This window comes from Littorina saxatilis, linkage group LG1, assembly GCF_037325665.1.
Source record: "Littorina saxatilis isolate snail1 linkage group LG1, US_GU_Lsax_2.0, whole genome shotgun sequence".
NCBI lineage: Eukaryota > Metazoa > Mollusca > Gastropoda > Littorinimorpha > Littorinidae > Littorina > Littorina saxatilis.
Window position 1 is genome coordinate 51,918,124 of NC_090245.1, and position 13,349 is coordinate 51,931,472.

Genomic DNA, 13,349 nt, shown 5'->3' on the forward strand with positions numbered 1-13,349 from the left:
CACACACACACACACACACACATACACACTCGGAGGAAATTGTTTTTCGAACACTTTCCTTTCAGAGACCCCTGTCTTCATTCGCAAACACTACAAAATATCACTTTCCTTTTAGAGACTGCTGTCTCCACTCGTGAAGGCTGTCCTGAACCCGAAGTTGACTTTTTGAAGTCTTTTAACAGAAAATTCAGTGCCAAAGCTTCGTGGAGCGAGCTTCGTGAAGTAGACTTCGCGAAGTGGACTTCGCCAAATTAATATTACTTGTTGGGTCTGAAATCGAGCATGAGCACCGTGTGTTATCTGCTTACGTAATAATAAATATATCTTTTTAATGGTGTCATTGAATCACTCTACTCTCACAACGCCAAAGTTCTTGTGTTCGTCAGTGAAAATTTTCCCACTGATTCTATAGAAGAAGAACAATCACTCGTTTATTCATTGTTTGTGTTGGTGTTAAGGCTGACTTTGCATAACTTTTCCAAAGCTCTTATATAGTATACTTCTGTTTACATCAAGAGCGCTTGCTATTCTTTGAGTTGTTTCTGTGTTTTAACCAAAAAAACTCATTTAAGAAGCAATTCTGCTTTATTAGTATTCGCGCTCAATGGCAAATGTTGCGCATTTTTTCAGATGCCATAATATACATTTGAGCCATATTGCTGTGAAAAACGGATCTTGTTAAGCATCAAACCTAAGCGAATCCTTCAAAGTCTGCGCGACCCCTGCATTGTTATACAGTGGAACCCCCATTATAAGACCTCTGATAAATTCAAGTCTGAAAATTGAGGTAGTCTTAAAATAGGGGTACATTTTCAGAGGTTATGAACAGAACCTCTGAGAAAACAGGGTCTTGCTATATAAAGGCAAAGACCACTGCAGCAGCAGCGGTGCAGACGGCGGTGTAGTAGAGGGGGGAGGCGGGGTCCTCTGTGACGTAGATAAGGGGCCCTGTCAGGGAGGACACCATGATGATAGACAAAGACAGCATGCCGGTCACCAGCGCCATCGTCGTGCCCATCTTGGGCCCACTGCTTTTTCCACACAGCGGTTTGCTCTGCGATGAGAGCAGAAGAGAGAGGAGTGTGTCAGATCATTGTAAACTATTATGGATTATGGATATGATACGAAGATCGAGAGTGTCAGATGACAGTGAAGAGAGAGAGAGAGAGAGAGAGAGAGAGAGAGAGAAAGAGAGAGAGAGACAGAGAGAGAGAGAGAGACAGAGAGACAGAGAGACAGACTGAGAGAGAGAGAGAAAGACGGAGAGAGAGAGAGACAGACAGAGAGAGAGAGACAGACAGAGAGAGAGAGACAGAGAGAGAGAGACAGACAGACAGACATACTGATAGAGAGACAGAGAGAGAGAGACAGACAGAGAGACAGACAGCTACAGAGAGACAGAGACATAAAGAGAGACAGAGAAAGATAGGTAAAGACAGACAGACAGACAGACAGACAGACAGACAGACAGACAGACAGAGAGAGACAGTGAGAGACGGACAGACCGTAGAGACAGACACAGACACAGACAGACATACAGACAGACAGAGACATAACGAGTGAAAGAGAAAGATAGGTAGAGAGAGAGGAAGTGACAGAGAGAGGAGGAGGGGGAGTGACAGATCGGCAAAGAGAGAGACAAAGAGAGAGACAGAGAGAGAGACAGAGACAGAGACAGAGAGAGAGAGACATGCATGCGGCCGGTAAACAGGGTCATCGTCGTGAAATTTCACAGTGGAACTTTAATTTTGATTAATCCCCCCTCGGGTTTAAACGTCATCGAGACGTCGACTGCACAGCAGCACAGAAAGATCAATTCGAATAGCAAAAATAAGTCGCGTAAGGCGAAATTACTACATTTAGTCAAGCTGTGGAACTCTCAGAATGAAACTGAACGTAGTCCGCCGCGAGTGCAAAACGCAGTGAAAGTGACGAGCCTGTTTGGCGCGGCAGCGGTTGCGCTGTGCTTCATAGCACGCTTTACTGTACCTCTCTTCGTTTTAACTTTCTGAGCGTGTTTTTAATCCAAACATATCATATCTATATGTTTTTGGAATCAGGAACCGACAAGGAATAAGATGAAATAGTTTTTAAATCGATTTCGGAAATTTAATTTTGATCATAATTTTTATATTTTTAATTTTCAGAGATTGTTTTTAATCCAAATATAACATATGTATATGTTTTTGGAATCAGAAAATGACGAAGAATAAGATGAAATTGTTTTTAGATCGTTTAATAAAAAAATAATTTTAATTACAAGTTTCCGATTTTTAATGACCAAACTCACTCATTAGTTTTTAAGCCACCAAGCTGAAATGCAATACCAAATCCCGGCCTTTGTCGAAAATTGCTTTGCCAAAATTTCAATCAATTTAATTGAAAAATGAGGGTGTGACAGTGCCGCCTCAACTTTTACAAAAAGCCGGATATGACGTCATCAAAGGTATTTATCGAAAAAATGAAGAAAACATCTGGGGATATCATACCCAGGAACTCTCATGTCAAATTTCATAAAGATCGGCCCAGTAGTTTAGTCTGAATCGCTCTACACACACACACACACACACGCACACACACACACATACACCACACCCTCGTCTCGATTCCCCCCCTACGTTAAAACATTTAGTCAAAACTTGACTAAATGTAACAACAAGTCGCGTAAGGCGAAATTACTACATTTAGTCAAGCTGTGGAACTCGCAGAATGAAACTGAACGCACTGCATTTTTTCACAATGACCGTAGTCCGCCGCTTGTGCATAACGGAGTGAAACTGACGAGCCTGTTCAGCGCGGTAGTGGTTTCGCTGTGCTGCATAGCACGCTTTTCTGTACCTCTCTTCGTTTTAACTTTCTGAGCGTGTTTTTAATCCAAACATATCATATCTAAATGTTTTTGGAATCAGGAACCGACAAGGAATAAGATGAAATTGTTTTTAAATCGATTTCGGAAATTTAATTTTGATCATAATTTTTATTTTTTTAATTTTCAGAGCTTGTTTTTAATCCAAATATAACATATTTATATGTTTTTGGAATCAGGAAATGATGTAGAATAAGATGAACGTAAATTTGGATCGTTTTATATAAAAAAAAATTTATTACAATTTTCAGATTTTTAATGACCAAAGTCATTATTTAATTTTTAAGCCACCAAGCTGAAATGCAATACCAAACCCCGGCCTTCGTCGAAGATTGCTTGGCCAAAATTTCAATCAATTTGATTGAAAAATGAGGGTGTGACAGTGCCGCCTCAACTTTTACAAAAAGCCGGATATTATGTCATCAAAAGTATTTATCGAAAAAAAGAAAAAAAGTCCGGGGATATCATTCCCAGGAACTCTCATGTCAAATTTCATAAAGATCGGTCCAGTAGTTTGGTCTGAATCACTCTACACACAGACACGCACAGACAGACACACACAGACACACAGACACACACACACCAGGGGCGGACGAGGGGGGGGTTTCTGGGGTTTCTGGAAACCCCCCCCCAGCCAAAAAATAAAAATATTTTTGTGTGTTTTTTTTGGTTGAGTTTCAATTTTTGGGGTATTAATCAGTGACATAATCTGCTGCCTGAAACTGGTAATGATCTTCCTCAGAATGCACCAGATTGCACCATTTTGCATCCTTTTTTCCAAAATTTTCCGGGGGGGCATACCCCCGGACCCCCCTAGCAAGCTAGGCGCTTCGCGCCGTCGGCTCGGCGCTTCGCGCCTTCACACCCATATCTTCACAATATACTTTTGGAAACCCCCCCCCTAAAATGAACTGATCCGCCCCTGCACACACACATACACCACGACCCTCGTCTCGATTCCCCCTCTGTGTTAAAACATTTAGTCAAAACTTGACTAAATGTAAAAAGAAACAAGACAGAAAGGCAGGCAGGCAGGCAGACCAAGAGACAGGCAAACAAGCCGGCAAGCAGACAACAGCACAGACAGATAGACAGGCGAAGCAGACCAACCAGCCAACCAAAGAGAACGAAGAGAGAGAGAGAGAGACGAGAGACGAGAGAGAGAGAAAACAAGTCGCGTAAGGCGAAAATACAATATTTAGTCAAGTAGCTGCCATTTTTCAGCAAGACCGTATACTCGTAGCATCGTCAGTCCACCGCTCATGGCAAAGGCAGTGAAATTGACAAGAAGAGCGGGGTAGTAGTTGCGCTAAGAAGGATAGCACGCTTTTCTGTACCTCTCTTTGTTTTAACTTTCTGAGCGTGTTTTTAATCCAAACATATCATATCTATATGTTTTTGGAATCAGGAACCGACAAGGAATAAGATAAAAAGTGTTTTTAAATTGATTTGGACAATTTAATTTTGATAATAATTTTTATATATTTAATTTTCAGAGCTTGTTTTTAATCCGAATATAACATATTTATATGTTTTTGGAATCAGCAAATGATGGAAAATAAGATAAAAGTAAATTTGGATCGTTTTATAAATTTTTATTTTTTTTTACAATTTTCAGATTTTTAATGACCAAAGTCATTAATTAATTTTTAAGCCACCAAGCTGAAATGCAATACCGAACCCCGGGCTTCGTCGAAGATTACTTGACCAAAATTTCAACCAATTTGGTTGAAAAATGAGGGCGTGACAGTGCCGCCTTAACTTTTACGAAAAGCCGGATATGACGTCATCAAAGGTATTTATCGAAAAAATGAAAAAAACGTATGGGGATATCATACCCAGGAACTCTCATGTCAAATTTCATAAAGATCGGCCCAGTAGTTTAGTCTGAATCGCTCTACACACACACACACACACACGCACACACACACGCACATACACCACGACCCTCGTCTCGATTCCCCCTCGATGTTAAAACATTTAGTCAAAACTTGACTAAATATAACAACAAGTCGCGTAAGGCGAAATTACAATATTTAGTCAAGTAGCTGTGGAACTCACAGAATGAAACTGAACGCAATGCATTTTTTCAGCAAGACCGTATACTCGTAGCATCGTCAGTCCGCCGCTCATGGCAAAGGCAGTGAAATTGACGAGCCTGTTCAGCGCGGTAGTGGTTTCGCTGTGCTGCATAGCATGCTTTTCTGTACCTCTCTTCGTTTTAACTTTCTGAGCGTGTTTTTAATCCAAACATATCATATCTAAATGTTTTTGGAATCAGGAACCGACAAGGAATAAGATGAAATTGTTTTTAAATTGATTTCGACAATTTAATTTTGATAATAATTTTTATATATTTAATTTTCAGAGCTTGTTTTTAATCCGAATATAACATATTTATATGTTTTTGGAATCAGCAAATGATGGAGAATAAGATAAACGTAAATTTGGATCGTTTTATAAAAAAAAAAATTTTTTTTACAATTTTCCGATTTTTAATGACCAAAGTCATTAATTAATTTTTAAGCCACCAAACTGAAATGCAATCCCAAAGTCCAGCCTTCGTCGAAGATTGCTTGACCAAAATTTGAACCAATTTGGTTGAAAAATGAGGGCGTGACAGTGCCGCCTCAACTTTCACGAAAATCCGGATATGACGTCATCAAAAGTATTTATCAAAAAAATGAAAAAAAGTCCGGGGATATCATTCCCAGGAACTCTTATGTAAAATTTCATAAAGATCGGTCCAGCAGTTTGGTCTGAATCGCTCTACACACACACACGCACAGACAGACACACACACGCACACACACACACACACACATACACCACGACCCTCGTCTCGATTCCCCCTCTGTGTTAAAACATTTAGTCAAAACTTGACTAAATGTAAAAAGAAACAGACAGAAAGGCAGGCAGGCAGGCAGGCAGGCAGACCAAGAGACAGGCAAACAAGCCGGCAAGCAGACAACAGCACAGACAGACAGGCAGGCGAAGCAGACCAACCAGCCAACTAAAGAGAACGAAGAGAGAGAGAGAGACGAGAGACGAGAGAGAGAGAAAAAAAGAGAGAGAGAGAGCCAGCATTCCAGCCAGCCAGCCAGCCAGCCAGATAGACAGACAGCCAGCCAGCCAGCCTGACAGGCAGATATTCACCTCTTCATGACAAATTTCGCAGGCCAGCATATACGGAACTGTGTACATGACAGATCGGAAAGCGCCGAAGAGAACAGTCGTGAGAAGGAAGACGATCATGCTGTCAGTAAACTGTAAGGTCACGAGCAACCCTGCCAGCAATCCGCACACCACCAGGTATTCAATCTTTGGACCTGTATTGTGTCGAGAAAAATCCATTTTTATTTTAACTGGGAACTGTAAAAACAATCAAAAATGTAAGGTCTGTTAATTTTAATCTTGTGTGTGTTATTGAATGTGGGTAGAGCAGCCCCGTCAGCAGTTCACAAACCACCAGCTGGCATTCGACCTTTGGACCTATGATTTTGCACACAGATATTGAACTTATACTGGAATTGTACAGTGTCAAAGCAAAACTGTAAAGAGAGAGAGAGAGAGAGAGAGAGAGAGAGAGAGAGAAAGAGAGAGAGAGAACAGTTATATGTGAAGATACAGAAAATTATTACAGAAGATACAGTAGAAAAGGATCCAAAGAAAAATAAATGTCACGGTACTCAGGGCTGACTATTGAAATTGAATCTGATACCTATGGCTTCTGGGGTCGTTGAGATACGACTGAAAAGACGTTTATGTGTACTTCGGCTCGTTACTGAAATATTTTGTTCGAAATTCAAGCAACAAGGATTCCATTCCAAGATCCACAATCCTTACCCAAAACAGTCAGGAGTTTCTTTTGCAGCAAGTTGGTAATAACGTAAGCGACGTTCAGAACGAGGACGCCAAAAGACCCAGTTGTCAAACCCCGTTGATACGCGGCGTACGATAGGCTGTCGGGGTCCGCTTCCGGGTCACCGTGGTAAATGACCTTGCCAAGGTAATCTGTGATACAAGTGTTGAACGACTGCCAAGCACCAGCCATGAAAAACATGGAGATGCAGATAAGCAAAAGCCGTCGTGTTTTGCTGCTCAGCGGCTTGCAGCACCCACACTTACGTCCTGCGTCTTCCGAAATGAACTGTTGTTCAGTTTCCCCCGTCTCAAAGTGAGCCTGAATGTTAATACTGGTGCTCCCCATATCATTCTGTGAGGATTTGTTGTTGTTCTGTTGCCCCTTCGCACAAGCCGTTGAAGTTGAGGCCATGATGCTCATGATGCTGGTACTTCTGCTAAGAACAGGTCTCCCATGGATGGACTGCAGCATGAATGTAACCGAACGTTCTTCTTCCAAGGACTGGTTTTCTGGCGACGACGAATTTGTTTCATCAGACGGTCCGCAGAGAGTATCTTCAGAGTTCACCTCTGGTGTGGAAGGCCTTTTGCAGGTGTCTTCGCCCATTGTTGACGTCGTCAGACTGTTGATGACCGTCCCGTTGTCGTTGTCAACGGCACTGTAGCTGACCTGCCTCGTCAAGATGAGGTCAGTGGGCGATGGCGTCACTATCGTCACTTGTTCCGATGGGCGAGGCGGCGCTGAGAGAATGGAGACCGATATGCAGACAAGGGTCAAAGCCGCAAAAAAGGCGCTCTCCAGTAGAGCTTTGGTCGGAACTGCTTCCCTGAAACATGCAGCAATTCATTCTTGATTATTTTCAGTCATTGTTCAAATCAAAGTCTTGCCTGCGCGTGAGGAAACACGTTAGGTGCATTGGACACTCAGGAAAGGATAACAGTTGCGTTTCGCGGATTTCAAAAGATTTCGTCTTGCAAACCTGTCTGTCCGAGAGAGAGAGAAAGAGAGAGAGAGAGAGAGAGAGAGAGAGAGAGAGAGAGAGAGAGAGAGAGAGAGAGAGAGAGAGATTATGAAAAATAGAGAGAAGGGAAAGAGTGGGTATATATTCATACGCACACTCGCAGAGCGGTAGACTAGTACAGTAATATACAGGCGTACAAGAATTTGTTTAAATATGAAAGCGAACACACCCCCCCCCCCCCTCCTTACGAGAGAGAGACAGAGACAGAGAAGAATTGCAAATTGTGAACTGTCATCCCGGGCGAACTTAAAAACAGCAAAACACAAATAAAAACGCAAAAAAGGCCACTTCCAGCCAAACAACTATCATATAATATACTCACAGTTCCGCACCGCCCATGATCCAGCCAACGATGTTCAGAAGTCCCAGCAAAGCGGCCACGCAGCCGCCCACAGCCGACATCATGACCCCGATCACCAGCAACGACACGTGCTGCTGCTTGGCCGTGGCGGACAGCATGAAGCTCTTGAGGCACGAGTTGCCCAAGTCGTTTCCCATGTCGATACACACGAAGCCCAGGATGGCCAGGAGACCTCCGAGAGGGATGCCTCGTCCTAGAGGGTCAGCCAACCAGGAGTCGGTGGAGGCCTGGGCGTCTGTGACGGCTGCTTTGGTGCTTGTCAAAGGAGTTGGAGTTTGTAGGCCTACTAGGTCTACTTGAGTAGCCCCTAATGCTTCTTGTTTGAGAAGGTCTAGATCTGGTTGGTCTTTCGCGGAAATCGAAGCAGGTAGTGCTCGAGTGGACGCGTCAAAAGACCGGACTCCAAAAGCTGATTCGTTCCACGTGCCCGGAGCCGCGAGAAAAGAAACAGTGCCGTTATTATTTGCGGACAGTCGCAAACCTTCTCGAAAGCTCCTTCCCCCAGCGAACAAGTGCACGCCACACCCGGCGATGATCAGCGCGTAGGCCAAAATGAAGAGGGATGAAGACGCGACCACCGCGGGCTTCTTGCGACGATGGGGGGTGTCGCCGCCGTCGCTGATCCAGCCTATGAGGGGCAGAGAGAGCAGCGCCAGGGACCCAGAGAAGCATCCTGAGATGGTGACCAGGGAGACGGGCACACCCAGGCTCTGCAGACAGGGCAGCATGATCAGCTGCATGAACACCAGACCCGCGTCGTTGGACAGCAGCCCCGCACACAGCAACACCTGTCGGAGTAGGCCGATGGGGTTGTTGTCGTGGGAGTCATCATTGCTGCCGATGAGGTTCTCATGGTCTGCCTTTTTGCTCAGTGGCCTTGATGCTTGTTTCTTCGGGATAAGGTTTTCGTGGCTGGTAGAGATTGATGACTTTGGGGCCATTCAAAGAAAGGATGGCTGTTCAACGGCCGTGGTTTGTTTCCCCTCTGCGTTGGTTTCTTTTATTGTTGTGTCTGGTGAAGAAACAAAGAAACAGTCAAACACACGCACGCACGGTCGAACACACACACACACACACACACACACACACACACACACACACACACACACACACACGCACAAATATAAACGCACAGAGGTGTATCACGCTACACAAGTTACAAGTAACAGGTATCAAAGCGTACAGAAGATAGCAAAAAGAAAGTGTGATAGTAGAAATTCGACCACAAGCGATAAACCAAGACAAAAGATCACCCCCAAAAAAGGATAGAGCGAGAGAATAATACAGCAAATACAACTAAATCCCACACACACAAATATTTTTGAAACACACACGCACAAGTTAAGTGAAACGAAACATGGACAAAATTGATGGATAAAACAGCTACGAAAAGGAGACAAAGCGTGAAGAAATGATGTATCTAACATTTAAAAGGACTCACTGTAATTTTAAATTGTTCGAAGCAACAACACCTACCTTAAATGTATCTCCAAATTATCTTTGTAGTCGAGTGTGGACTAAATTCACGTTCTTTCAAACTAGTTCTCAATGTGTGTAATGCGTAGTATGGCTGATTTAAAACTGACCAGGTTTATATAGCAATCGAAAGATGACAAGACAAACTTCACGGTCTGTTAGCCGAAATCGGATGGCAAGTAATGTATATATGCGATCTTTTTTCTCTTCGCCAGTACTGCAAAAATCGCCATACCCGCCCACCCCCTACCCCTACCACACTCACTCTCTCTAGCTCTCTCTCTCTCAAGTGGATGAAACAGGCCAAATAAGCTCCTCCCATTGGCCGCACCTGTTTCTCCTTATTGCGACCCGAGTCTCCTCGTTACGACTCACGTGTACCATTCGTTTGCACCTAGCACCTACCCCCAACTCACTCTCGAAATCCTGCCTCAGATGTTAATATTATTTGCTTTTGACTCGCACAGTGTGCGATATAGAGATTACACAAAGTCATCGAGTGAGGGACCGAAAAATATTGAAACTCGAGGAGGATTTTTTTGTGGTATCAACCGAGACCGTAGGTCGAGGTTGATACCACACAAAAAAATCATCCGAGAGTTTCAATATTTTTTGGTCCCTCACAAGATGACGTTTGTGTAATTTGTGTATACAACGACAAGAGTAACGATGTGTATACAATGATTATTATCCCCCCCTCTGCTTCTTTCTCTCTGTAAACTTGTAGGGCTAGTTATTTTTCGGTAACTTACCCAACAACCAAAATCACTTACCCAACAACGGGCCTGAATCCTCGATAGCTCATGGGTAGAGACTGTACACATTGTGGATCTACTTTTTGCGACTCAAAAGTTCAGAACACTCTAAAGTACAAAATATACATTTCTGGAGCAAACAATACAACCATACCGCATTTAAACCAGCAACTACAGGCTTGAACACATGAATCTCAATATAAAATCCATGAGTTTGGTTGTTTTCTGAATTCAGATCTGCCGTGCACAATCGTTTATCGCTAGCAAGATTCCAAGGAAAAGTAACTCTCATACTTTGTCTAGCGACACGAGTAGTTCCCCTTCCAGATTTCGGCTTCATCGACAAGACTGCAATCCGACGGTCAGTTTTCAATAATATTTCATTTTATAAACAGATCATACGCAATCCATTGCAAACATTTAATCAACTTAAAGAACATGCAGCAGTTTCATACACTATTTTGCCCCAGAAAACTTAACTTCATACAGTTTTTAACGTTGGAACACGGGTGTAAAACTTCGTCTGCTAGTCACATTCGAGGAAAGAACATTTTCTGAGCGATACCAAAACATGAACAGAACACACACTATCTGCCTTTACCGCCACAGCAGAATGACAACATAACTGTGTACTTGATTTTAGTTTAAAACATGGAAACTGACAAGAAGTGTTAACAAAATTGAATTATTTGCACGGAACTATACAACCGCGCATTAATCGATAGCCTGCGCAGGTAGACTGGTTGGGTGAATATGATTCGATCAAACTTTCGCACAAAAACTCCTCTATTCTTTGAATAACTGAAGAAAGGAGGGATAAAGAGGTTACATACCTCGTCTCAGTGATTATCAAAAATAATGGTCTCAGTTCGCGGTCATGAAAAAGCTCGCTGAAGCTCGCATTTTTCATGATCCGCTAACTTCGACCATTATTTTTGATAATCACTGAGACTCGGCATGTAACCTCTACATCTCTATACCTTCCTGTCACTGGAAGCAGCAACACTTGAAAGCATAAGTTCCCTTGACAAACGTCATTTATGATTGGCGTCATCTATGAATGACGTCACTGTCTAGACAAGACAAGTGCCGGTATCGGCAAACCTTGTCGCGGCAAAGGGCTATGACCCGTGCCTTGATACCATTGAGATCATAGGAGATGCACAGCAGTGCTGATACCAGGTTTCTTTAGCTTCACTTTAAAATGATATCAGAACGATAGTTATTCACTTGAAAGTGAACACAGGAGAGTTGTATACACAGTTGTACTTGTGTGCAATCTTGCTGACGGAAGCAGTTAACACTGTTGTCGCTCACAAAACTGAACAGTGTTAGCCTAAAGGTGGTCGTCTACATTTTTGCTTTTTTTCAATAATCTTATGGTTAGATTTCGCTAAAAAGTTATGTCAGATGATGAATGAACCTGCCATGGGGAAAAAAGTTATAGAAAAAAAATATGTAAAAAAAGATTTTATTTTTGGGTAGCGTGACTCACGCTTCCAATATTTTGTTTTCTGTTTGCTGAGAACATGTGCTTTGCCTAAAAATACTGACCAATCAAATTCATGTCACTATGCTTATAGCCACGCCCAAACAAGTGCAGCAACAGTTTTGCGCTTGGCATTTTCCAAATAAGGATATCCTACTATGAGTACTACGCTGGAATACTACAATGAATTTTCAAACGGCTACACTGGCTTCGTCTTTCCTGATCGAAAGGGGGTGTATTGTTGATAATTGTAGATAATAGACTCTGCATTTTAATGGTCAAATGGCGATTTCGGTATAAAAATGTAGAAAAGGACCTTTAAACTTAAAGCTTCTGTGTCTGTGAATGGCGAATTCGCTTAGCACAGTAATGCTACGGTTTACTCTAATATTCCTCAAAACAATGATGAATCATCCAATCTAAACATAGCAAAATGTTCAATTATCTATAAGGTTTGCACCATTGCAAAAAATGGTTGAAATTGAAAAGTGTTTTTCACAAAATGATTTTTGGTTTAGCTTTTCGTTTTCCGCGCGTGTGTGTGTGTGTGTGTGTGTGTTTGTGTGTGTGTTTGTGTGTGTGTGTTTGTGTGTGTATGTGTGTGTTTAAGAGTGTGTGTCTGTCTCTGTGTGTGTGTGTGTGTGTGTGTGTGTGTGTGTGTGTGTGTGTGTGTGTGTGTGTGTGTGAATGTGTCACTGTGTGTGTGTCTGTGTGTGCATGTGGGTGTTAAATGTAGTTTTTGGGTACTGTTATGACCGTCCAAAAACATTTATTAGTCGAGGTGGTCATTGTTGTTGTTGTTGTTGACTTTTATTTGTTTAACTATGTGAAAAGGTCTTGAATAAGGAGACTGCTGACGTTTCAAAGTTGACAAATTCAGTACCACAAAAAAGAAACACAGAAAACAAAACATAGTTGCGTAGTTGATAACTTTTCCATAGAATGTAACCTCCGTTTTTCCGTCTTGTTTGTTTGTTTGTTTGTTTGTTTGTTTGTTTTAGTGATTCGCAGTATGAAGCAGTCCATAAAAAGAAAACACTTTTTTTTAATCAAACCCACTGTTATAATTTTTTTTTATATCATTATGGTTCCTATTCTATACCGACCGAGCCACAGAAACATGAAGCAGGGTGGGGGTGGGTGAGCTCTCCTCTTGTCTGCAGTCCCCCACCCCTACCCCACCCCCACCTGGTGTCATGTAGCTGATGTACATGCCTGTAGGTGGAGCCCCTACTCCGCCCACCCCAACCTCACCCCACTGGTCCCTCTTGTGCTGTCGCTGCTATTTTAAGGAGAGGCGAAGAAGCAGGTTAAGGAGAATTTAAGGAGAGTTTGCCGTGACGCGCTTAGCCACCGATGCCATTAGTTTTCGGTAATGCCTCCCGGAGCAAATACAAATTAATTCATTAAACCGTGATGTCGACTGACATTCAAACGCAGTTTCTTCGACCCCTAGAATAAGGGTCAGCGAGGGTGCAGATTTCTCGCTGACTGTGGAATTAATCTAAATTTAGTT

The 13,349-nt window shown here is 42.6% G+C and overlaps 1 protein-coding gene across 1 annotated transcript; it reads right to left on the bottom strand.

Moving 5' to 3' along the window:
* On the bottom strand, window positions 1-9,753 carry LOC138973399 (uncharacterized). The gene is made up of 5 exons (XM_070346116.1): window positions 9,590-9,753; window positions 8,075-9,125; window positions 6,713-7,557; window positions 6,023-6,195; window positions 1-1,054 (listed from the first exon to the last, which is right to left on the bottom strand). The coding sequence occupies exons 2-5, from the start codon at window positions 9,052-9,054 to the stop codon at window positions 854-856; spliced, it is 2,199 nt and encodes a 732-aa protein (XP_070202217.1). The 5' UTR covers window positions 9,055-9,125; window positions 9,590-9,753; the 3' UTR covers window positions 1-853.
* Between the last annotated feature and the right edge of the window lie 3,596 nt (window positions 9,754-13,349).

Coding starts and splice junctions, on each gene's coding strand:
- LOC138973399 (XM_070346116.1), bottom strand. CDS start 9,054: ATGGCCCCAAAGTCATCAATCTCTACCAGCCACGAAAACCTTATCCCG. Junction 7,558..8,074: donor ATCATGGGCGGTGCGGAACT/GTGAGTATATTA, acceptor TGCATGTTTCAG/GGAAGCAGTTCCGACCAAAG. Junction 1,055..6,022: donor GCGAAATTTGTCATGAAGAG/GTGAATATCTGC, acceptor CTCTCATCGCAG/AGCAAACCGCTGTGTGGAAA.